Source organism: Hyperoodon ampullatus, assembly GCF_949752795.1.
Source record: "Hyperoodon ampullatus genome assembly, chromosome: 12".
In the NCBI taxonomy this organism is placed as follows: domain Eukaryota; kingdom Metazoa; phylum Chordata; class Mammalia; order Artiodactyla; family Ziphiidae; genus Hyperoodon; species Hyperoodon ampullatus.
This window is the reverse complement of record NC_136925.1, coordinates 71,546,845-71,572,703: the sequence shown is the minus strand read 5'-3', so window position 1 is coordinate 71,572,703 and position 25,859 is coordinate 71,546,845. Positions and strand designations below refer to the sequence as shown.

Here is a 25,859-nt window from a genome sequence, read left to right as displayed (position 1 = left end):
AGAACAGACCTAGAAAACCTTGTGCCAAGGGACTGAGAAATAACAATGTTCCTGATAAAGGAAGGAAAACCAAACTTAATACACCATTACAGCTGCAACAACACATTACTTAGGAGATATGCCACAAATTTATCCTTATGTCAAATTCTGTGGAATGCAGCAATATGGAACTATTTGTTTATAAACAAGAAGAAATGTTGAAAATGAACCTTGCCAATATCCTTAAATTCTGATTTTTATGTCTAAATAATATAAGAAAAAAATTAGAGAAAGAGATAAGATTCTACGACAGTGAAAAGTTAGCACTAAAGATCCTTAGGGCCCTATAGCACAACCCAGTTTTTGTTGTCATTACTGTTAAATAAAAGCAATCATTACCATATCAAAACTAAGGAAAATTAACTGTCAAATTAATTCTGCAATGTTATACTATAAACATTTACATTATATTTGGTAATTACTAAAACACAGCAAGTAGTGGTTTAGATCAGTGTTTTCTAAACATTGGTGGCAACTTGTTAGTGGGTCATGAAATCAATTTAGTGGGGCATGACCAAGCATTTGAAAGAAAAATAATTAGATGATAAATGAACAGAAAAAAATCTGGAATGTTTTTCACCTAATAAGAATAATGGTTTTATTAAACTTGTGCTATAGCTTATATATATGTGAACACATTTATATATAATACGTATATGTATCTATGTAGATATATGTAAAGCATTTAAAGTTTCAAACTGCCAATGGGGCAATACTTGCAAAAGGCTGATAAATCTGTATTTAATATTAAAAATTTAATTCTATACTTACTAATTAGCTATTATATAATATTATCACATATGGTACTGATAGTTTCAGATATGGAATATCTGTTCAAACTCACAGTTCAATGGCTTTATTCCACATAATGACGTAGCCTGAGAGTGTGAACGACTCCACATTGACAATATGTATATTACCTCGTTCAGTGCCCACATAGAGCCACTTACTCTGGAAAGGCAGATGGCAAAATGTAATCCTGCAGGAGAAAACATATCCAAAAAGGAAATCAGAAAAATATCTGGTAAACTTTATTAACTGTATTAGAGGGTTAATAATGACATATACAATTTAGGAAAAGCAAAGAAGATACAACCATCAGATTTATCAATTCATTGTAGTTAATATTCAATTATGCTAATTCAACTTTAATGTCAAATATAAGTCTTTACAGTAAATAGACAGCATAACCTGATAGAAAGAAGATGAGTTTTGACATTAGTATGTGTTTCAAATCTGGCTATGTTATCCACTGTGTTACTTCAGACATACGACAAATTTAACCTTTAAAGCCACAAAGTGAGTCTAACACATCACCCCTAGGTACTACCGTATTTCTCAGAAGTTATTAACCACACGAATCCACCTCGGTACCTGTGCTGACTACTCCCTCTACGCAAAATGCTCCTCCTCCTCATGTTCTTCTTCTGTTCAAGATTTAGTTAAAATGTCACCTTCACTCAAATTGATACCCCAACACTTTTGTATCTCTATCAGGCTTGCCTTGTAAGAGAGTCTACCTTCCTCACTAACTTGTAAGCCTTTGGAAGGGCTAAGATCCTCTGTACTTAGGCTTAGACAATGATACTGGAATATGCTCAAAACTATCTCCTTCTAAGTCCTGATGATATAAAAGTCCTTCACTGACACATAATAATAATTTACATGCCTGTATTAAACTTTATAATCATTCCAACAATTTCTAACGTTTTCTATATAAGCTCAGATAACAAGGTTAAGAATGGAAAATACCTTGTCCTTTTTGTAGAACTTATTTTTAGTAAAAACAAATAAATAAAGATTGTATGTTATGAAACCATATAATGCTCATTTTCTTCAGACTACCTATTGTATCTCTCAAAATATACTATTTAAAATTTTAATGGAATAGCCCTTTCAATAATACACAATGATGATAATCACTGCTGAACCCTCAAACTGACAGTAGTCGTTAGGCAAGATACAGCATACAGAACATTTGCTATTCCCATTAACATAATTTCATTACAGAGAATTTTCAAGATGAAAACACTTCAAATAAATACATGCAACTCATGTTCTCACTATTTCCTAGAGTTAATGTTCATTTAGATAATTACTTAAGGTTCATCATCTATATTTTTTGTTGAGTGTTTTATATGATAGCATGTCATCTTTCCAAAGGGTTTATGTAAATTTAACAAAGCAAAGAAATGACTACTGAATCAAAAAAAATCTTATAGTACCTTATTACTTCACAAGGCAGTAAGTCCACAGTATCTTTATGAAAACTTTAAGGCCATATAGGTTTCAGAATGCAGAATTTTCCACATTTTACAAAGGTACCTAATAAGTATTTATATATTACCTAATATGGTGGTAGCACCTTGTAAACACACTGATTATTTCTGAGGTATAATTTTTGGCAGTTTCTTTTACTTGAGATATAATTGTCCTATAACTTTAGTTTCAGTCGTACAACATAATTCAACATACGTATGTATTATGTAATGATCACCACAATAAGTCAAGTTAACATCCATAGCCACAGGTATAGTAAGAATTTTTTTCTTCCTGTGACGAGGACATTTAAGATCTACTCTCTTAGCAAAGTTCAAATACATAACACAGTGTTATTACCTATAGTCACTAGCGGTTTCTTAAAAAGTTACACCTACCATATGATCCACCTATCCCATTCCTAGGTATTTACCCAAAAGAAGGAAAGTATATGTCTACACAAGACCTGTACACAAATGTTCATAGCAGCTTTGCAACAGACCCAAACTGGAAATAACCCAAATGTCCTTCACCAGATAAATGGATGAAAAAATTGTGTTATATACTTAGAATATTATTCAGTAGTAAATAAGAACATGCATACAACATACAACATGCATACATGCAACACCAGTGAATCTCAAAATCCTTAAGACGAGCAAAAGCCAGACAAAAAAGACATATTTTATCGTTCCACATACAATTTATATGCAATAGAAAATGCAAACTAAGCTATTGTAACAGAAAGCAAATCAATGGTTGCCTGGATTGTGAGGGTAGAGGCCAGTAACAGAAGAGGGGAGAGATTACCACAAGGAAACATTTTGGGGTGATGGGTAGGTTCATTATCTTGATTGACAGTTTCATGAGTGTATATATGTGTCAAAACTTATCAAATGGCTTATTACTTTAAATATGTGCAGTTTATTATATGTCAATTATACCTAAATTAAGCTATTTTAAAATTTTTTGTTTTCAGAGATTTGTGGCTTTAGGAATTATGAAAAATAAGATTGTGACTCTGATTGATACACAGGCACAAGCTCTGGAGTTAAACTGCCTGGATTTAATTTGAGCTCTGTCACCCACTAGCATGTGGCCTTCGGTAAACCATTCAGTCTCTCAGAGCCTCAGTTTCTAAGTGGTAAAGCACATCTACCTTAGTGTTCACCTGAGGATCAAATAAGACAAAGCATGGTAGATGCTTAACATGGGGCCTGACACAGGTAAGTGCTCAATAAATGTTAGCTAATTATTATAAAAAAACTAAGTGATACTCTACCAATTAGAAGTTATATGACAAATTTTAATGACATCAAGAAAATAAGGTACAATAATAGCACGCCAGATACAAAATGAACAATGCAATAAATATCATAAAAATAACTATTTCTGGTACTTCCCTGGTGGTCCAGTGGTTAAGAATCCGCCTTCCAATGCAAGGGACAAAGGTTTGATCCCTGATCAGGGAACTAGCTCCCACATGCGTGTCGTAACTAAGAGTTTCAGTGCCACAACTAAGGAGCTGGTGAGCTGCAACTAAGGAGCCTGCCTGCCACAACTAAGACTCAGAGCAACCAAATAAATAAATATTAAAACAAACAAACAAACAAAACCCAAATATTTCATTTGAAATGTGCCTTAAACTAAAACATGAATATAGCTCAAATATTCTGAAAATTCAAAAATAATTTCAAAATAAATAAGTGAAAATAATGACGGTTTGATTTTAAAAAATCAGAAATATCCAACTTCCTGATCTGTTCTATTTTGCAATTTCCCATTATTCTTCAAAAAACAGTAGTTATTGGCTTAATACAATTACATGATCCATCTCTGATTTTAATACTAACAAAATTATTTAAATAATGTGTTTACAAAGTTTGAACTTATCTCCTTAAGGGCAGACATTCTGGATATATCATACAATATTTTCTGTTCCTAGCACAGCAATACCATACTGCAGCTGTTTCTCAAATATTTAAAGAAATGAAGAATAAATTCTTTACTGTTCAGAAAAAAATCTAGAACTTTTCCTTAGGCTCACTTTTTCAATACAAGCTGCCATAGTAAGATTTTTTTCCCCAGTCAACTATAAAACCAACTTACATTGCTGGGAAATTTTAAGCAACTTTATGTTTTAATCTTTATCCTATTTGATATTTAACATTTTAAGGAGGAACTTAAACTGTTTACTTACTGATCTGACACGAAGACTTTAATACTGTCCCTAGAATGAGTCTTGTACACTTAAAAAAAAAAACGAATCATAGGAGTGTATTTGTACAATGCACTACCAAATTTAAAAATTACTCTGTTCCATTATTACCATCATTATTTGAGTCAACTGAGAAGGGGGAAAGTCAAATAGTTTTTATCACAATTAACTTGATAATTTATTAACTAGCAAATTTTAATGGGTAATAAACAGATTGGATTAGGAATAGTGAGAAAAATAAAATTCAATGTTGCAATCAAATAAAATAATACCATGCCAGTGATTTAGGGAAAGGCCAATAAGAAAATGTGGTCCCCCAAAACATATTACTAAAAAAGCAAGTCAATCAACATGCCTTACCACGAACTGCAAGATTCTAAATTTGGGGCAATTTAATCAGTCAGTTACCAAAACATAAAACTGGTGGTTAACACAAACTAGACTTTACTTATTATAATTAAAAGTGTCTTTTCAATCTGTTATATAAACATGACCTTATTTCCTTGTTTACAAAATAAGAATCTTAGCCTCCTCTGTTGAAAATTAAGAGAATATATAACTAAGTAAGCTTTTATGTAATAATTAAATTGATGAAACTATTATACTAATTGATTATTTAAAAGGAATAACATATTAGCATACTTAAAATATATACACATATTAAAAACTATATACATATATTATGTGCATGTCTGATATGTACACATATACATATAGAGAGAGAGATTTGTTGTTATTTAATGAATCTAAGAAAGTGATCCATGATAGAAATCTAATATTTTTCAGTAAAAGTAGTCATGAAACAAATGGCACTGAATAGCCAATTCATAAGGAGTTCAGATCAAAAGATGTGAAAAATACTGAAAATAAATAGAAAGTTTCAACAGTGAACCAAATATCACATATGGCAAAATACATTGATGGCCCCAAAAGATCTCATCCCCCTCCCTGTATCCTCTCGCTTGTATAGTCCTCCCCTCCACTTAGGCTAGGACTGACCACATGCCTTGCATTGGGCAATGGAACATTAGCTGTTGTGCCACAACCAGAAATCTGAAAAGCACTTGCACATTGGGGATTCTCTCTTCCTTACGCTTTTGGAACCCAGATGTCATGTGATGAAGCCCAGAATAACATTTTGGAGACACTGGCCCAACCCATAGATGGCAACGACCACCAGACATGTGTTAGGCAAGCTAGATCATCCAAGCCACCTCAGCAACCAGATGAGCATGGTACATAGGCGACTACAGGGGAAGACCATTCCTGCTGAGCCCAACTCAAGTTGCTGATCCACAGAATTATAAGCAAGCAAAATAACTGCTATTTTAGTCTCTTAAATTTTGGGATGTTTTGATATGCAGCAATAGATAATTGATCTATTACATAATATAATCCACTCAACTAAAATTTTTAGTTGAAAATGAAGACAAGCTATAAAAACATACAGGAAAACAAATTCTTATAGTTTTAGAATTAGGTTAAGAAGACCGCAGGAAAACTTTTTAGGAATGCAAGTGCATGTATCATGAAGCTAAAACATTACCTTAGATTAAAAACAAATTCATGGACTCTCCTGGTGGCGCAGTGGTTAAGAATCTGCCTGCCAATGCAGGGGACACGGGTTTGATCCCTGGTCCAGGGAGATCCCACATGCCGTGGAGCGACTAAGCCCATGAGCCACAACTACTGAAGCCCGCGTGCCTAGAGCCCGTGCTTCACAACAAGAGAAGCTACCGCAATAAGAAGTCCACGCACCGCAATGAAGAGTAGCCCCTGCTCACGACAACTAGAGAAAGCCCGCGTGCAGCAACGAAGACCCAACACAGCCAAAAATAAATAAATAAATTAATTAATTAAAAAACAAACAAAAACAAACAAAAAAACAAATTCATGACTATTGTTTTTCATGCACTTTTATTATAAAGATTAATTTTTATTTTAATGTGATAAAGATCATAATAAATGACAGTGACTTCAGTTTTTACTGATACCAGGAGATCAAGTTAATTTAAGCTTATGTGCTGACATTATTAAAGCAAAAGGTTATACCAAAAATAATTTATAATACACATAGTTGAGAGCACATGGAAAACATTAAACCTCAGTGAACACTAATAAGGTTATATAAGAACGGCATATTAAATTGAGACTGATAAGGTACTTTAAAATGGACAAGTTAAGCCAAAAAAAGGGGGTGACTGAAACCAATATAACAGAAGTACACAGATGATAAAGTTGCATTCCCTCAGTGTGTCACTAAATGGAGCTGCATTCTGAATCCCTATACTGGACTTAGACACAGATATACTTATCCTACTCAAAGTGTTACTGGGAACACGATAATTTTTATACTTGCTTGAGGGACTTTAAAAAATGTATAACATGCTAAGTTTTAGGGAGTGATACATATATCCTATTCACTATCCTTAGCAGTAGTTTTTCAAATACTATGTAGTCAACAAGCTCCATATGAGGAAGATTTACTATTACCAATTTTCTTTAGCAAAAGAACATGCACAGCCTCCTGTGTTGAAATTAATCATCCATAAGCAAGGGCATAATACACAGATGATTACAACTTTACAGTTTAATCCACAGAAAGAAATATGAACCGATAAGCTCTTCTACGTGCCTATACCACCATTTGATCAGCCCGACATGACAGGATATATGTCATCACTTTCATAGCCTCAGCAAAATCACACTATCTTTCACCTAATAAGTACTCAATAAATATTTGTTAAATGGACAAATGAACTATAAAAATTTGTGAGGATTTATTATGTTAATTAACAATCAGGTATTCTTTTTGTTTAAACATCTTTATTGGAGTATAATTGCTTTACAATGTTGTGTTAGTGTCTGCTGTACAAAAAAGTGAATCAGCTATATGTGTACATATATCTCCATATCCCCTCCCTCTTGCGTCTCCCTCCCTCCCACCCTCCCTATCCCACCCCTCTAGGTGGTCACACAGCACCAGGCTGATCTCCCTGTGCTATGCGGCTGCTTCCCACTAGCTATCTGTTTTACAGTTGGTGGTGTATATATGTCCGTGTCACTCTCTCACTTCATCCCAGCTTCCCCTTCCCCCCTCCCCTTGCCCTCAAGTCCATTCTCTATGTCCAATCAGATATCTTTGACTTATTCCTTTCTCTATCCTCATGGCCTGGCCCTAATTTAAACCATTATCACAGATGGTTAAATCAATTCCAAGCTGCCCTAAGGGTTATCTTTCAAATCCAAGAGAGGTCACACACACCATTATCTGACTTGAGACTCTAATGGCTTCCTACCTTCTACCATAATGCTTCTGAAGCAATATTTAGTGACATACTGTGGTACAAATGTCTGAGAGAGGGGGTCATAGACGTAACGTGTGCTGGATTTGGTCAACTGATATTCAGCAGCCTCTCCCATATCCTCCTACATGCCTTCTTTTACTGCAGATGCTAGAAAGCTAAAACCTACATTTACCAGACACTCCTACAACTGGAATTCTAGATGAAATTAAGTTTCTACTAACTGAATGTGCTTAAGATTTATAAGCAGAAGTGAGGCAGAGACCATCTTCCTGCTGATGTTTAAGCTGACAAGAATGTCCATGAAAACCTGAGAGGTAAGAGGCGCTAAGAGATAGCAGTGGGGACCAGATACAGCATTCCCAGATCTACTCCTCAGATGCACATGGTGAGACGCAGTTGTACGGCAGGAATATTAAGTTCTAAAGCTCAATAGTTCTAGCACACTTCCACACATTTTATAAACAGCTATATCCTCGAATTAAATCCCTTTATGCTAAAAATATCTACAGTGCTTTCTGTTTCTGTGTTGAACCCTGACTAATACAGCAAAGAAATGTACCTTATCTGCTACTTATCTATGATAGTTTATAGTAACCAAAAAAATACCCACTTATAATGTATCTTGTTCAGACATTATTCATTTAATGATTTAAAGTTGGAAAAAGGTTAAGAATAACTTTCTTATAATTGCATAAAACGTATTTCAAGAAGTAGACCTTGTCCTTGTTTCCAAAATTATCCTATCATTGTTAGACACCTAACAATGTCTAACAAGATACAGTTCCCAAAACACGTGAGACTGCTTTATGACTTAGTACATCTGAACATAATGGAAATTCCCTTTCCCCTTTGTCAGTGTAGGAAATTACTACTAACTCTATAAATCTGTTCATATAGGCTCCTTTGTAATGCTTTATCTAAAATTCCCCAAACATGGTGATATGTCCTTTTTCTGGTGAATCTTTAAAATTTCATAAGAAAATTTCACTACATTTATATTATATCACGTTTTCCATTGCATTGTAATTAGTCATTTCATCTACCTTAGACGATTATAACTTCCATGTCTTTCCGGAATTGATGACAGTATTTGCACGAACCAGAATCTTAATCAATTGTTTATCAAGTGAATTAATGCAAAAGAAAATAAAAAAGCAAATATTAGATACTTTTCCTAAATTAATTGTACCTTATACTGTTATTAGATGAAAATTTAAGTTTGCATTAATGAACATGGAAATATATTAAAACAGCAGTCAGCTGAAAGCAATTTATAAATCTGTTCAAAGGATTTCCTTTTTATTTGTAGTCCCACATATCTTTTCTGATAAACTGTCACAGCTACTTTAGAAAAACCTTCATCACATCTATAACACAGCAGTACAATGTAATAAATATTTCAAAAAATAAGCTTCAGAGATTTTCGAAGGTCATTTTACATTTGTATTGATTTACTATATGCTTTATCAATTACATCTCAATTTTTACAAAACATTTAAGAACTTTTGGAAATATGCCAAATAAATCATGGTATTAACCTTCCTTGTGAAATGAGACCTTACTGTAACATCATCAATGTCTATCAAAAAAACTGAGTATCAGTAAGTAAAACAGTAAATATCAAATAGGAAAACAGTATATGTCAACTACAGAAATAATAAATAACATCTGAAAAAAAAACCAAACAAACTGTTCCTTGTTGTATGGGGGGTTTCTTAAAGTTCTGTTTTTAATGATATTGTCTTGAGGAATGAAGATGAGAGTGTTTTTATATAACAAATGTTATGATAAACAAAAGCAATCTGGTACTCATCAGCAACTGTTAGCTATACTTTTTTTCCATTTCTATATTAGATTGCTCTTTACTGTTTGGATAGGTAAACTCTATATACCTTCTAGTCTATGGCTTGATTATTAAAGAAGTTTCTCTGTGTGTGTGTGTGTGTGTATATATATATATATATATATATATATATACACACACACACATAAATATTACCCTATTTGTACATTTATGCAAACTTACTATCTCAGTCATTTTTTATTAGTTTTTATTATGTTTGTCTCCTTTAAAATTTACTCTTTCCATAAGTCATATTAACAGCCTGGAACAATATATTCTTCCATATTTTTTCTCCATGTCATTAAATACACATAAGCTAACATAAATTTGGGGGTGGGGAGGGAGTCACTGTTTTTAAAAAGAGTACTATACAAATTATTCTGAATCTTGTGTTCTTATGCATCAGCACCTGGTGGATGGGGTTTGTCTTTTAACTTTATGGTAAGTGTGTTTGTTGTACAGAACTTTTAATCCTTTCCTTTTTAGCTTGGGGTTTTTTTTTTGTATGCTATTTAAGCACACCTGGCTCAGGTCTTACAGATATTCCTGTGCCACTTTCTTTCAAGTTTTAATCTTTCTGTGTTCATTTCGCATTTAAGTCTTTAACTGGCTTGCAATTTATTTTACTTATGAGGTAGGGACCACTCTTCCTTATTTAGATAAGAGTTGTCACAGCATCTTTTGTTTATTGCATCCTTTTTTGTTTGTAATGCCACCTCTGTCATATATCAAGTGTGTGTGATCTCTCTCTTCATATACGTGTTTCTGGAGTCCATTTACTGTGTTTTCATTCATTTCTCTTCTCTTGTAATTACTGTACCATTTTAATTTCTATACCTTTATAATAATTTTTGATATTTAATAAAATAGGCCCCATCATCTTTCTTTTTCAAAACTGTCCTGGTTGCTCTGAGCCTTTCTTTTTTCCAAATGAATTTTAGATCAGCTTAATAAGTCCAATGAACAATGGTGTTAAAATTTAGATTGAAATACTACTGAATTTATAGATTTGGAGAGGAGTGACATTTTAAAACTTGAGTATTCCTTCCTTTGAAGCTCTCCGTTTGTTTAAATCTTTCTTTATCCCTTCAATAAAGTTTTAGTATTTTCTCCACACAGATCGTATACATTTTTGCTAGTGTTATTTCTAGGAACACTGTAACCTTTGTTGCATGATCTGTGCTTTTCCTTCCATTTACTTTCAAACTTTGTGTAATTATGCTTTATGTATATCTTTTATAAACAGTTTAATAGATGTACTTTGTTGTTTTTTAATCCAATCTCAAAATCTTAGATGATTTTAGTATATTTACAATGATTTTCATTACTGACATAGTTGAACTAAGTTTTAAACCTTATTTAAACATCCTTTTTCTTTCTATCATTTTATCTCTTTTCCTGACCCTTATTTATTTTCTTCATTTCCTTCTCTAATGGTTTTAATATTATATATTTTCTATCTTAGCAGTTACTCTTACACTTCTAAGACACATCTAACTTTACAGCTTCCTAACATAGTCTGAAAGAATGAGTATTGCGGGGGCTTAGTGTCAGATAACTGTTATATTTTCTGAGTTCTTTCATAGCTGACAATGTTAGAATATAGCTCAAAAAGGTATTTCTAATTTTATTGGTTATGTCAGAAGTTAGACCTTTCAACCTAAAGATATTTTAGCTCCACAAAACTTTCTTCACTTATGCCTCTGATCACTACTTCTCTCCCCATTGTTCTGTTTTCTCCTGTCTTCTCCACCCAAAAGATCCCTACAATTTTTGGGCTGAAATCTCCATCCTCTGCCTTTATCTTATCACTGTCTCTATCATATTCACCCCATTGCCCTAAAGTATTTTTATTTTTAAGCAAATTACAATAAATACATTTTAACTTTAAGTTAGACTTTAAGTTAAGAGAAGGATAGATAAAAATCAACAAATTAGGTATCAATAAGAGGTAAGAATAAAATTAATAAATCCACAAACTACTTCATTTGGAAGACAGTGAAATAGAACAACTTCTGATAAATCATATTAGAAATATGTTAATACAAACTGAGAAAGGGAATATAGAAAATACAAAAGTAAATTTAAGCACACAAGAATACAGTGGGATACAAGCCTCTCATCTTAATGAAATTCATCATACTCTGAATCATGAAATTTATTCAAGGAAGAGGAAAACAAAAAGGATCAATGACCATAAATGAAACTGAACATATTTAAAGTATATACAAAAAAATTTCTAGCCCTTAAAAGTTTAAGTATACTCTGAAAATATTCAGAAAATAAATAATTCCTCTATTAATTTCTCTGACCTAGAACAGGAAGGAAGGGAGGGAGGAAAGAAAGACAGACAGAAAGGTTACTCAATTCTTTAATATGAGGGAAGGATGCCCTGATACCAAAATTGGAATATAACTTTTTCCTGTTATTGTCAACCTCACGAACAGAAGTAAAAACCCTGAAGAATATACTGACAATCATATTTAACAATATAAAATAAATTACAACTTTATTCAAAATATTTCACAGGCATACAAGAATGCTTAGTGTTGGGAAATCTATTAATGTCATAGATTAAATCAATATGGAAAAGGGAAGTGAAAAATCACATGATAATCTAAAAAGATGCTATAGAGGCATTCAATTAAAATTTAACTTCCATAATTGACCACCAACTCGTAGGGGGAAAAATTCTATCTTAAATCTACATCCTATATTATGCTTAACAGTAAAACCATAGAAGCAGTATTATTAAAATTATTACAAAGAAAAAGATACTTGCTATCAACAATATCATTGAACACTGTTCTGGAAATTCTTGCTAATACGGTAAGGCAGGAAAATGAAAAATAAAATTTTCACTTTCATTTTGAAAATCCCTGCCAAGTTATTACAGATGGAAGTCTGCTGTACCTCACAGGCATGCTGGTTTAGGAAAAAGAAATACACTGCTCAAAGCTCTATTCTCCCATCTCACTCTTTTTACAAAAAAAGAAAAAATTTAAAAGCTCTGCTATGAGCCAAAGACCAAATAGCACTCCAAGGGTAATCAAACAACCTAGCCAGTTTTGGATTAGTGAGAGGAATAAAGATCATATATAAAGTTAGCTTGGAGCAAATACTCTTGTTGTTTTTTCTGTTTGAAGACCCTCCCTCTTAAAACCTATCTCCCAGGTAATTAACACAGTCTGTGGAGGATCATGCCTTCTAGAAAAAAAGAGATTCCCTGCTGTTTCTGCAATGGCAATGTGGTACCAATCAAACATTTTTTATTGAGCATTTACTAGATGTCAGGCATTGAGACTGCTGCTGAGAATAAAATAAGGAAAATACTTACAATTTATTTTCTAATCGAGAAGATAATCAAGAAACCAAGGCAATAAGAGTAAGAATGGTATGTGCTATTTTAGGGAAAGAACACCATACTATGGGGTAATACAAAACCTAGTCTTGGGAATTTACAGAAAAACCTGTAAAGGAAATGACAAGACTTCAAAGATGAACAGGCATTAGCTAGCCATGGAAAGAGAATCCTAAGTGTCTTTTGAGCAGGGAGGTCAGCTCATACAAATAAGCAGGAGAGAGGATAGTTCATTAAAAAACTGAAAAGTCAGGGTGTCTGGACTACAATCATAAAGAGAGGGAGAAATATAGTGAAATAAAATTATGGTGATTAAAAAGAAGAGTCACAGATCTTGCAAGATCTTTTAGGGAATGCTAAATATTTAAGTTTCAACTTCATTTTGAAGGCAGTGAAAAGTACAGTGTACATTGGTTGTTTATCTACCTACCATGCACTCTTCAGTCCACCTCCTCCTAATATTAGTTAGATGTTCATTAGAGTGCCCGTATCTTACCCAAGTTACCCATATATTGATACTTTGGGAGACACTTAAACCATACTGACTTCCAGAGATAAGCCAAATCAAGCAGGCAATTCCATGTACTTGCTGCCATTTTAAGTCAGATAATCCAAGTCTAAAACCAATTAGATACATTCCCTCTAGGAAGGTCACCTGATTTGGGATCTCAATTACATCTGCAAAATCCCTCCACAGCAGCACCTTGATTAGAACTGAATACTTAGGAGATGTGTGTTTACCAGGGGGTAGGAATTTGGGGACCATCTTAGAATTCTGCCTCTAATAGTCTTCCCTTTACCCTCCAAAGATTCAATCCCTCCATTCACCCATCTCAATATTCCCAAAGTCTCAACCAATCACAACATTAGTTCAAGTCCAAAATCTCAGCTCAAAAATCCCAAATCTCATCATCTAAATTTGTGCAGATGAGGGTCCTGCGTGTTACCATTCAGTATAGATAGATCTTGGGCAAAATTCCACTCCATCCATGGACCTATGAAACTGAAGAGACAGATTATCTGCCCCCAACACTCCAAGCATTCAATGGTTGGACAGGTGTAGGATAACAATTGTAGAAATTCCTGTTCAAAATGAAAAAAAGTGGAAGGTAAAAAGGACTCCATAACAGTTTTGAAATCCAGGTGGGCAAATGTTGGATTTGTCTTCATTAGCTTCAAGGCCTGGGTATAAGCCTCTGTGGCTCACAGTTCTGCCCTGCTAATCATCCTTTTTCATGAAAGACAGCAACTGTTTACAGCTGAGTACTTTTATGGGCCTGATTCCGGATACAGCCTCCTTTCACATTGTACTCTGTTTCTTTAAGTCCCAGCTGGCAATGTTTCTGCTGTACAACTTTCTCAAGAAACTTGTGGGTCTTGAACACATTTCACTGGGTCTTCTGCATTAGCAAAAGTCACACCCACACATCTTTTGGAGATAACGTTTTCTCTATCTAGGCTGCTGCTGAGAGGCCTGAGGGATGATACTCAAACTTCCTACAGGCTATTTGGTTGAGAAGATCTGTAGGGCATTCTCAATATCTTAAAAGAGCCTTTTATGTGATTAAATACTTTGACCTTTTGGTCTATAGAAGATTTTTAGTGAAAAGTTGTTCAGCCACACCCTCTTGTTTTTCCCTATGCCACACTTTCAGAAGCAATCTCCCTTTTGCCATACAGATCAGGGTAAGAATTTCCCAAATCATCAAGTCCTGGTTCATTTAATGATTCTTCCATCAATTTATTTCTCTCCTCTTGCATTTTACTATAAAGCAGCAAGAAAAAGTCAGATTATACCTCCAAGCCTTTCCTTGGAAATCTCCTCAGCTAAATATACAAGTTAACACTTAAACACTGTGCAAGAGACACTTTTTTAAAGCTTCCTGCCACTATATAACAAGGAACTTCCTCCAATTTCCAAAATCATGTTCCTCTCTTCCTTCTGAGCTCTCTCTGGCAGCAGCCTCCAAGTCCAGAGTCCTGCAAACAGCCTGTCAAAACAATTTAGGCTTCTCTATCATGTTTCCTCTGCTCACTGCCCAATTCCAAAGTGATTTCTACATCTTTAGGTATTTGTTACAGGTATCTCCTCCTTCCATATCTTTTTATACCTGAGTACATTATAAAGCCCTTGTGCAACTAGGCCAGTCTCTTTGACTGTCTCTAATTCCCTTGTCAGGATTTCTTAGTTATTAGTTTACTCTAGGAAGTTATCCAACATTTCCTGACTTTCACAGTCTCAAGGCCATCAAATCAAAACAGTTTTTTCTCTGAACCCTGAGAATGTTTGTTTCCCTTTTAAATTTTGTCTCAGTATGTGGTTCTCTACACTTAAAATTCCCAAGGTGACTCATTATTTCCATATCAACAAGCAACTCTTTTTGTGGATTAGAATTAGTCTGGAGTAGTAGACCCCTCTGCCTGCCTTCCTAACAAGCCTGGATATCATCCCATTCCTTTGTTCCAGTCCTGAATTTCCTCTCACCAAATCGTTCTCATTTCTAATGCTTGTATACTTTTCATTAACCTGTTTTCAGAGAAAAATATTTTGCCATTACCACAAAAACTGTAATTCTAGGTGTAGAATCTGTTCCAAGATTATGATTTTTTTCTTGTTAAATACATGAATGAATTAATTCAAAATCTTTGGAAGACCTGTGTAGACTTTTTGAGGGCCGATATCTAGCTAAATTCTCTTTTACAGCTATGCCCTGTTCTTGTGCAGACTAAGCAAATTGTAAGCCTCATAAACATGCAAAACACAGTATTTAGGTAGTATCATAATAAGAATATAATGAGACAAATTAGTTTTTGTTTCTACATTATTTTATTTATGTTACTAAGAAAATCTGATGGTACGGCAGCAGTCAGTTCCTTAAGTACCTTATAAGCACCAACTCTCCCAACTGCTGTGTTATCTGGGTGGATTACTCCTTTTATGTTTTTCTTTTTCCCCTTTAGAGGACTTTGGACATAGATGCTCCATTGATAATTGTTAAGATGAAATTTTGATTATTAATGGATTATTAATCCATATAATACTGTGTTTTCCTAACCATTAGTTTAGAATGCATGCTTATTTTATTCCCTAAACCAATAGTTGTATCTATCATCAAATGAAAAAGCTTAAGTCAGAGTAAATAAACTGTATATCAGAGTGTTAGAATAAAAGAAAACATACCTTTAAAAGAAATGTATTGGTTTCAATATACAGACTCAGCAACTCAGGGGTCTAATATGTTTATGGAGAAAAGATTCTATCCTCTGAAATTTCACTTAGGGAATAGTAAGTCCTAAATAGGAAAGCCCAGATATATAGTTTATTCTTATTTAAAAACTATTATGCAAAAATTTAACATGGATAAGAATATTGGTCATGCTAATTCAAGGTGATGAAGAAAGATGAGCTGACAGTTGTAGTTGCTTATAAACCCACAACTTCCTCCAATTAAACTTCCTTTAAAGGAAAAAAAAACATAGAAGCTAAATGGAACATATTCTGATAAGGCAACTGCCAGATAGAGTTTTACTTGTCAAATTCACAGCTTCTACCAAAACCAACACACAAAGCAGTGAAGTAACATCTAAGTTCATGTAGTTAAACCAAGACTTGAGACCCCAAATTTCTATATTTTTTTCTTAAAAACCATAAAAGTGAAATTCTGTCAAAATATCCACATCACATGGTTGCATAACAGTGTGAACACTACTGAACTGTGCACTTAAAAATGGTTAAGAGAGTAAACTTTGTTATGTATATTATAGCACAATTTTTTAAAACCAGAAAAAGTCTACATTATGAAAAAATACAGTTTAAATCATTACAATTTCTATTTATGTTAATTTCTACTAAAATAAGAGAATTTAACTAGTTATTAAAATAAGACAATATAACAATAAAAACTTTGAATTATTTAACAATTGTTCAGAATGTAATAAAACTGGCTTATAAAATTTTCATATTTCTCCTCCCTTTCCTAGTTTCGGAAATAAAAATGCAAATAGCATAAAAATGAAATAGAGTAACTTAACTATTAAGTTAGCTCAAATCCATTGTGAAATGAGGGGAAAACTAACTAGGCTATTGCTTATTGTACTTCAATGTCAACAATAAAAATAAGCTGTGTGGTAGTTATTACAAGTATTCATAAATATTCTAGCTCTCTTTCTTCTTGGTTAGATGAGTAAAACTAGGGATGGCCATGTGACTTGCTCTGGGCCAAGAAATGAGAGTGGAAGAGATAGTATCACTTCCAGGCAGAAGCTTTAAGAGCCAAAACATGCTTCACCATATTCTTTTTCTCTCTGCTACAGTGACTGGTAATATTGTAAAGACTGGCTGTTCCTCAGCCAAGATTCTGGAATAAAACTGATAACGAAAAGGAAGAGAGTTCCAGCAAATCCACAAAGAACATACAGCATAAGTAAAAATAAACTGTTGCTCTTTTAAGTCTTTCAGATTTTGAGTATTTTGTTACCACAGCGTAACACCAGACTATCCTGATACAGATATAAAAACTGAATGCAAGGCAGTTGTGTAAAGAAAAGAATGGATTTCTACAAATGAGAGAGATGGAAGGATGGGCAGGAAGTGACAGGCTTCTATCCCTCCCCTGCCTGGGGCAGCTGCTCCAACAGAAGGCTTCCATCAGAATATTGATTACAGGGCATTAGGAAAAGTCATGAATGACAGAGAGCTCAGGGTGAGGGGCAGAATAAGCCTTGCCACCATAGGCAGGTTGCTAGAGCTGGGGGAAAGCCTCTACTATGCCTTCCCCTCCCAACCTGTAACCAGGTGCCGAGGAAAAGTAGGCTCCTCCCAAATGCCACCTCTCTCCTTCTTGCCATTTGAGGAAATCTGGACTTTAGTCTTGAGAGAACATAACAAGGTTCATCCATGAGGCATCAGGCCCATTTCTTAGCATGCAAGTACAAAAGCTGCCATACAAGTTTGTAGCCATCCTAGAGGATTTCATCCAAAGAAGATATTCAAGGACCAAGTTACTCATGCTACAGTTTCTTGTTTCTTGTTGTCCTAATAAAGGCCGAGGAGAAGCTCAACTTTGAACAGAATCAACTAGTTTCTGCTGGTGAGGTGGGTAAAGTGTATTACAGAACGCAAAACTGGGAACTCCATCAGTTCATTTCATTTGTAACTTTTAGGATCACCTCATACAATTGTACAGGATGTGCCCTGAATAACAGCACCCAACCAAGGAGGGGAGTGGTGGACTCTGAAGCTGCATCCACCAAGAAGGGCTACTTTTTTGTATTTCACACAAAGATGCCTTCTGTCTGTCAAGATATGTGCCTACAGGTACCTTAGAGACTAGCTTACTGTTCCTTATCCACATTTATCAGAATTTCTTGGAGACCATCCTTAGAGGAGACTTACCATGTACCAGACAATCATGGGACTCTGACCGCTCTGGAACTCCTTGAGGTATGGTCCTTCTGGAAGATTACCATGATAACCTGCAGTGTATGTTTGTGAACTTGGACCACATATTGCCACATTCCTCTGTCTCACTGAGGAATATGGGCATGCCACCGGAGAATGAGTTATCAGAAATATTCTTCTACTAGAATTCTACATCCTGGAAGAAACCCTTCAGTGGATGGTGGTTTAAGAGAATTTCTACAGCACTACACCAATCAAATGACACCACTTTGATGTGCCAGAGCACAGGTTTTCTTAACTTTGACACTATTGATATTTTGGACCAGATAATTCTTTGCTATGGGATGGAGAGCTGTCTTGTGATTTGTAACATATTTGACAGTAGCCCTGGTTTTATCTTCTAGATGCCATTAGCACTGCTCGCCCACCCCCAACTGTATAAAAAATGTCTCCAGACATTGTCAAATACCCTCTGGCGGGTAAAAATGCACCAGGTTCACAACAACTCTGCTAGATCTACACTTCCCTTTCCAGTATGAGACTGACAGCAAGAAGATATGTACTGGGACTAAGATGCCCACCACTATTTCCACCAGCCCTATGGCATTTGAGGCTGATGGAGGGCTCCCCTTGAGACTCCACTGGCAAACAGACAAAGAAACTCTGCCCAGCAAGTTGAGATAGTCTTACTCCCATCAGGCAGAAAAGAATGAACCTTGACTTTTTGCTTGCTTTTCCTCCCCTATCTCATCCCTCCCTCCTTCCATTAACCCCTCCTTCTACTTCTCCTAGAAGTAGAACCATGATTCCAAGCCACTTAGATGATTTATCTTCCCAGACAAGATGTAGCCCAATAGCTACTTTGCTACTGACCCCCTGCCAGCTCTGGCCTGGCATACAATGTAGACATGCCCTGGCGTTGGCCAGAAAAGTCTGGATTGCTATATTCCCAGCAGCCTCTTTAGCTTGCTGACTTTGGAAAGCCACTGTGGGCAGAAGCCCAGGCTCACAAACAGACTGATCAGTTTATACAACCTGAATGGATGATATTTATCAAAACAGGGACATGGCCTGATCCCTGGACATGGATTGGGCAGTCTAATGCCTGCCTTCCCACAGGTATGGCCTGACACTAACTCCACTGCATTTAGATACTAGCTAGACCCAGATTTCTTAACCTTAACACACACCAAAAATATATCTCATAAGCAATGGGGGAGGGGGGACTATATTCCTTAGTTCATGCCAAAATAAGTTCCATATGAATCAAAGCTGAAGCATAAAAATGCAGCTATAAGAGCACTATAAAAAGTATGGGAGAACGTTTAATAAAATTGGAGTGAAAATGGCCTTTCCAATCAAAGCACAAAACTCAGGTCATGTGAGAGATTTCTTTGATCAAGTCGTTCCACGTCTACAAATTTATCTTACAGATATACTTGCGTAAGTGGACAAAGAAATATATGTAACATCACAAAGCATAATGAACAGCAGACTGAAAATGATATGTGTCCATTTATATCAAATCCAGTCCTGGATATATCAAATGTCCAGTCAATTGATGAAGTCTGACTGAATAAAATATGGCATTTCGATACAATGAAATATCATGCAGTTATGAAAATGACTAAAGAAGATTTAAATATACCAATATGAAACGACCTATCAGATATATTGCTAAATGAACACAAGTTACAGAAAGAATATGTAATGCCTTCCCTTTTATGCAAATAAAATAGCTATACGGAGAGATTTTTGCTTATGTATACAGACTGTAAGTATTTCTAGAAGGACACAAAAGAAATTTATGTGGGTACCTCTGGAGAGGAAGATGGGTCTGGAAAGGAAGGAAACTTGCTTTTTATCATATATGCTTTGAAGTTTTTGAATTAGTTTTTAGATTGTGCATAGAATCCATCACAAAAAAATGAAATTAAAGAATAAAATTCAAAGGAAAATTTCAAAAATGAATAGCAAATAACATATATATATAAAATAACTGAGAAAATTCTTACCTTTCTCTGCAAAATTTAAGTGAATGTAGTATGGCAGGTCTCTTTTGACGTAAATTCCATAAATGTAAGGTGTCATCAGCCAAGGCACTCACAAGAGCTCCCTTAAAAATAAAGTGTAATATATTTTATATAGAATACATTTACAGACATTAATGCTACTAAAGACCTACCAAAAAAACTTCCCAAATTTCAAAACTCTCTGCCAATAGATTTAGTTCTGAGAAACATTTGCCTCACCCAAATTCTAAACAGCAGATGTAAAAGAGTGTATTACGTGTATATGTATGTATAAAAATGTTTCAACTTCAACAATTTAAAGTATAATTTAATACCTTATAAACTAAAAGTGTACTAGGATCTAGTTGGATATAGTTATAGTTGATAACTAGCTATGTAAAATTAGAAGTCAGACTATAAGTTACTTGGTCCCTACAGTTCATCCTTCCTTGACTATATGATATGAAGTAACCTTCCCATTTTATTTGGCTTAAGACAAATCCTTATGAATGTACTCTGCTTGGATCATAATTCTACTACTAGAATGATATGGAAAACAAAAATCGCATTCAGCACTGTATAATTTCAATGTCCAAAGGGCTGAAAAATCTGACTAATTTAGAAAGTTAAAACAGCTGATACTATTAAATACTATTAAGTCTGGAGAAGAAAACCTTTGGCAGTATGTGAGAATCATGCAAGGGGCTCAGTCTCACCCCAGACCTGACAAATCAGACATTTCAGAGCAAGGACCATTGCAGGTGTATTTTTTAAAATCTCCAGAGGTGATTCTGATGTGTGAATAGGATTAAGAATCTATAGGCTAAGGCTGATTTATTAAGACATATGAATGTTTTTCCTGAAAAGAGGAAGATACTCCTCATCTACACTGAGAGAATAAGGCAAAAGATGCAACACGAAGAACTTTCATTTCAAAAAAGATTTGCAATTCCAGTCCTTTAGGTTATTATGAGAAATCTTAAAATTTCCCTGTTTTAAATAGGAGAGTTTCTCATTTATCTAAGAGAACTAAAATAGCTCTGAAGACAAGATTTACATTAAATGATCTCTCCAAGTGCTTTCCAATTTGAAATTCTATGAGGGCTACTCTACTGTGTAACTCCTATTGCTACAGCATGACTATTGGAAAACAGAAATACAGGAAGCCCACATACTCTTCCTTTCACTAGAAAGCATCCTCTTATCTCTATCACTTTGAAGCAGAGAAACTAAAAGGATTCAGAGTATCAAAGATTTGTACTTTTCATTCTTACTTCCACCAGTTTCAGACCAGGTCATCTTCTTTCTCAAGCTGTTTGCCCCATCTTTGTATTTCAAGGAAGAAGAGAAGATGTGGAAGCAAAATGGCAATCACAGCTGACTGCCTACGGTGGCTCACCTACCTACATGTGGCTTTCCAAAACTGAAAGCAAACAGCTACTCCCAATTGTCAGATTCCCATAGCCATCACCATGTAAATATTCATATCCTGCTAAGCATTTTTTAAAACTGTCATTTTTAAGTACTTTAAAATGTAACATTTAAGCATGTAAAATAACAGTCATATCAAAGAACTTTATGATAAATTCTATAGAAAAGCAGCTTGTGTTATGAATAATGAGAGCATCAACTAGTTAAGATTTCTAAAATTTAGGCGTATAATTAATCTATTTGCAATGTGTTATTTACATTGGCTCATACTGCTTAAAAAAAAAACTCTCAACACAAGTATAAAGATGGAGAATAGGTTAGTGGTTGCCAGGGATTAGGGACTGAGAGCAGGAGGGGGCGCAATTAATTATAAAGGGGTAGCCTGAGGGCATGCCTTCACGGTGATGGGACTGATCTGTAGTCTTGTTCCTGCTGGTCATTACACGAAATGTATGCAGGGAATAAAACTGCATGAAAGTATACACACATACACACAATGAGTGCATGTAGAAACTGGTGGTGAAATGTAAATAAGGTCTGTAGTCTGGTTAAGAGTATTGTATTGATGTCTTTCTCCTGGTTTAATATTTTACTATTGTTACATAAAATGTTACTACTGGGGGATATGGGGGAAGGGTACATAGGACCTCTCTATTCTGAAACTAATTGCCAGTCTAATTATTTCATAATAAATTTTTTTAAAAAAATAGGAAAAATAATCTCACATATGGATTCAACAACTTTCTACACTGTGATATTTTTATGTGTATTTTAACATTTTACGGTGCCTATTATTCAGCCCTACGCAGAATACTGAAGTTTTTAAACACTTCCTCTGACCCTGAAAAACCTACACGATTGCATATCATTTGGATCATAGTTTTACTAAAATTTTGATATTACCCTCTTTAACTCTTTACATCAATACTGCCTCTCTTAAATCTTCTGATACGAAGAAAAGATTTATCAAAAGCCGAAAGTATCAAGTATTTTTTTTCTCTCATATACATCTAGAAATTTATTCCATGAAACCCAAGGACTTAGGGGCAGAAAGAATGCCCACAAACTATCCTCACATCTAAGTATAGCAGAATCTTTTCTAGAGTATTTTTTCTTCTAGATTTTCTAGCTTCTAGCTTTTTTCCTTCTAGCTTCTCCTTCCTGTCACTACTTGCAGTAAACATCTCCTGTCAGAGCTGCTCATACTTTTTTAAAACATGCAAACACACTGTTTACTCTGCTAATAAAATGATGTATCTCTAGCTCCTTCCAAACTTTACACTCTATCAGAAAGAAAGGCATCAATTACTTCAACCAGTAAGTGACACAACAAGAACTTTGGACGATAACCAGTTTCTAATGGATTTTGGTTTCCTGGATGTATTTCAAAACAACCCACTGGAGAAATACAATTTGTTATTTATAATAAGGTCAATCTCTGAAAACATTTTAATGTAGATTTTTATATGTTACATAACTTTCAATATTCTTGAAATAAAATTTAAATGCAGTGCACTGTACCAAAAAGATCTACCTTATGCCATTCTATTTTCAACACTGTTTTGAAAAACATCTTACATTATTTATGTAACTGTCTGTGATGATGCCTTAAAGTGAATTACTATTAGCTCTGACCTACAAGAAATTCATTTTTGTTCAAATATTTAAATATAATTGCATGCAAGAATTCTGAAAGATGGGATGTGGCCCTATTTCATACATAAGCAGATGAGATTAAAGCAATTCACTAACCTCATTAATCAGGAACTGGAGCTGGATTACTGCAGCTCCACTGTCATGTTGGCAATAACATTCTACTCCTGGACGACCAAAGCTGTCATTAATTTCATTAAGGAGTTTATGGTATGTGTGAGCTTTTTTATAGCAATTGATAAGTTATATAATAGACTCAAATATTTCAATGACCTGATACAGGCTATTTACTAAGGTTGAGATTTAGAGTTAGGTGATTACACAGCAATCTAATCAGCTAGTTCCTGTTGATAATCAGAATTTTCAGAGATTTCAGGTTTAACAGAAATAAGACAACTGTCCCTTCTATAAAAAAAACAATTAAAAATAGCAATATACAAAGCCAAGCTACATATATGTATTATACTTTACTCTGGCCCAAGTCTTTTTCTTTCCCTTAAAGTAAAAAGAAGAGAAAAGGGAGTTGATCTGTAGCGCTTCCAATTTTGCTGAAGTCAAGAAACAAATCTGAAAAGTAGACAAATGTCATTTTAGAATATTGCTTTTAGGTACAATCTTCTTACTGGCATCTTTCATTCCTGTAGTGTCATTTTTAAACAGTGTAAGCTAAAAATATAATGAAGAACCACATAACTATGTTTGTAATTGTGGCAGGTTATATCACCAATGCATGTATCAATCTTTTACAATACGCTTGAACACAGATTAATATGTAAATATCCATTAATTTGCGTATAACAGGAAACACAGCATTTTCTATATCTTAAGCATTATAGTAAACTTTTCATATATATTAATTCATTTAATCCTCACAACCATGAAGAATATGTAATTTCCCCCATATAAACAGATAAGAAAACTGAGGCACAGAGAAATTAACTGGTCCCAAGTCATACAACTAGAAAGTATAGCAGAAATTGAATTTGAATATGCATTCTAGCTCCAGAGTCTATACTCTTTTTTTTTTTTTTTTTTTTTTTTTTTGCCGTAGGCGGGCCTCTCACTGCTGTGGCCTCTCCCGTTGCGGAGCACAGGCTCCGGACGCGCAGGCTCAGCGGCCATGGCTCACGAGCCCAGCCGCTCCGCGGCATGTGGGATCTTCCTGGACCGGGGCACGAACCCGCGTCCCCTGCATCGGCAGGCGGACTCTCAACCACTGCGCCACCAGGGAAGCCCCAGAGTCTATACTCTTAATTGGTAAGTTCTGTTGAGTAAAAAAACAAAAACAAAAACCTCCAAACACTTACAGAACTTACTACATGCCAGGTATTGTTATACACTTTTTACCTTCATAAACTTGAGATAAGTTAGCCATTTTAACACACTGCTACATTAATATTTTCACCAGTTAATATTAATTGAAAATAAAAAGTTAAATCTAAAAATAAACTTTGATGGGATTTAATAAAATTATAGCCCTCTTTATACAAAGTCACATTCAAACGAACAGACTATTTCTATATTCTATTAGTACATGCCCTATGGTTCTTCTTTTTTTTTTTATATTGTGTATGATTTATATGGAGGAAGATACAATAAGTTCTAGAAAGACAAAGAAAAATCATGAAAAACATATTACATAACGAAAAATACATACATAGATATTAATGAAAACTGGGGTATGTGGCAAGTATCGAAGCATAATGAATTTACTAGCAAACGACATTCTGTACCATACATGCAATATCATGAAAGTGAGTTTTGCCCACTCTATTTTAGTGAATACTATTAACCAAAAAACACGATAGAAGGTGATTTTAAATGAATTCCTAGCCAATACATACAGACAGAGAAGGTATATCAGTAAAAATGCATAACAAGCAACAAAATGCAATAAATGTGAATGTATAGGTAGCCACAATATATATAGAAAAGTATTTCAATGAAAACTGGTACAAAGCAGATAGCAAAATAATAAGTGTAAAAGAATTTCATTATTGTGCTCATTCATATTTTTACCCAGCAAGTAACAGGTCTATGGTTCTTCTTAATTAAAAATAATTGTACCAAAAGGTTAAATTCCTATTTTCTATATATATATATTTTCCCTTTGATTTCTAGAAGTCTTTCTAGGTGATATTTATTTACAATGGCTTTTATTTTATTACTAGCAATTAACTCTTCTATTATTTTATAAACTAGTAGACTAATTGAACATGTTTAGCCTATACTACCCTACTCTTTAAATACTTCAAAATTTTTATTACTATTATTAATATCAGTAGTAGTATTTTTGCTACATCAATTGCCCAAATGCAACTACATGAAGCTAAA

At 34.4% G+C, this 25,859-nt stretch overlaps 1 protein-coding gene across 5 annotated transcripts in view; it reads right to left on the bottom strand.

The window, feature by feature from the left end:
* STXBP5 (syntaxin binding protein 5) overlaps positions 1 to 25,859 on the bottom strand; it is a gene marked incomplete at its 5' end in the record, with an annotated part of 160,535 nt that overhangs the window by 111,913 nt on the left and 22,763 nt on the right. For all 5 annotated transcript variants that reach the window (XM_079716847.1, XM_079716848.1, XM_079716849.1 and 2 more), the window contains 3 exons: positions 884 to 1,018; positions 20,445 to 20,545; positions 23,625 to 23,706. In XM_079716847.1, coding sequence (XP_079572973.1) covers positions 884 to 1,018; positions 20,445 to 20,545; positions 23,625 to 23,706 — 318 coding nt within the window. The remainder of the gene's footprint in view (positions 1 to 883; positions 1,019 to 20,444; positions 20,546 to 23,624; positions 23,707 to 25,859) is intronic.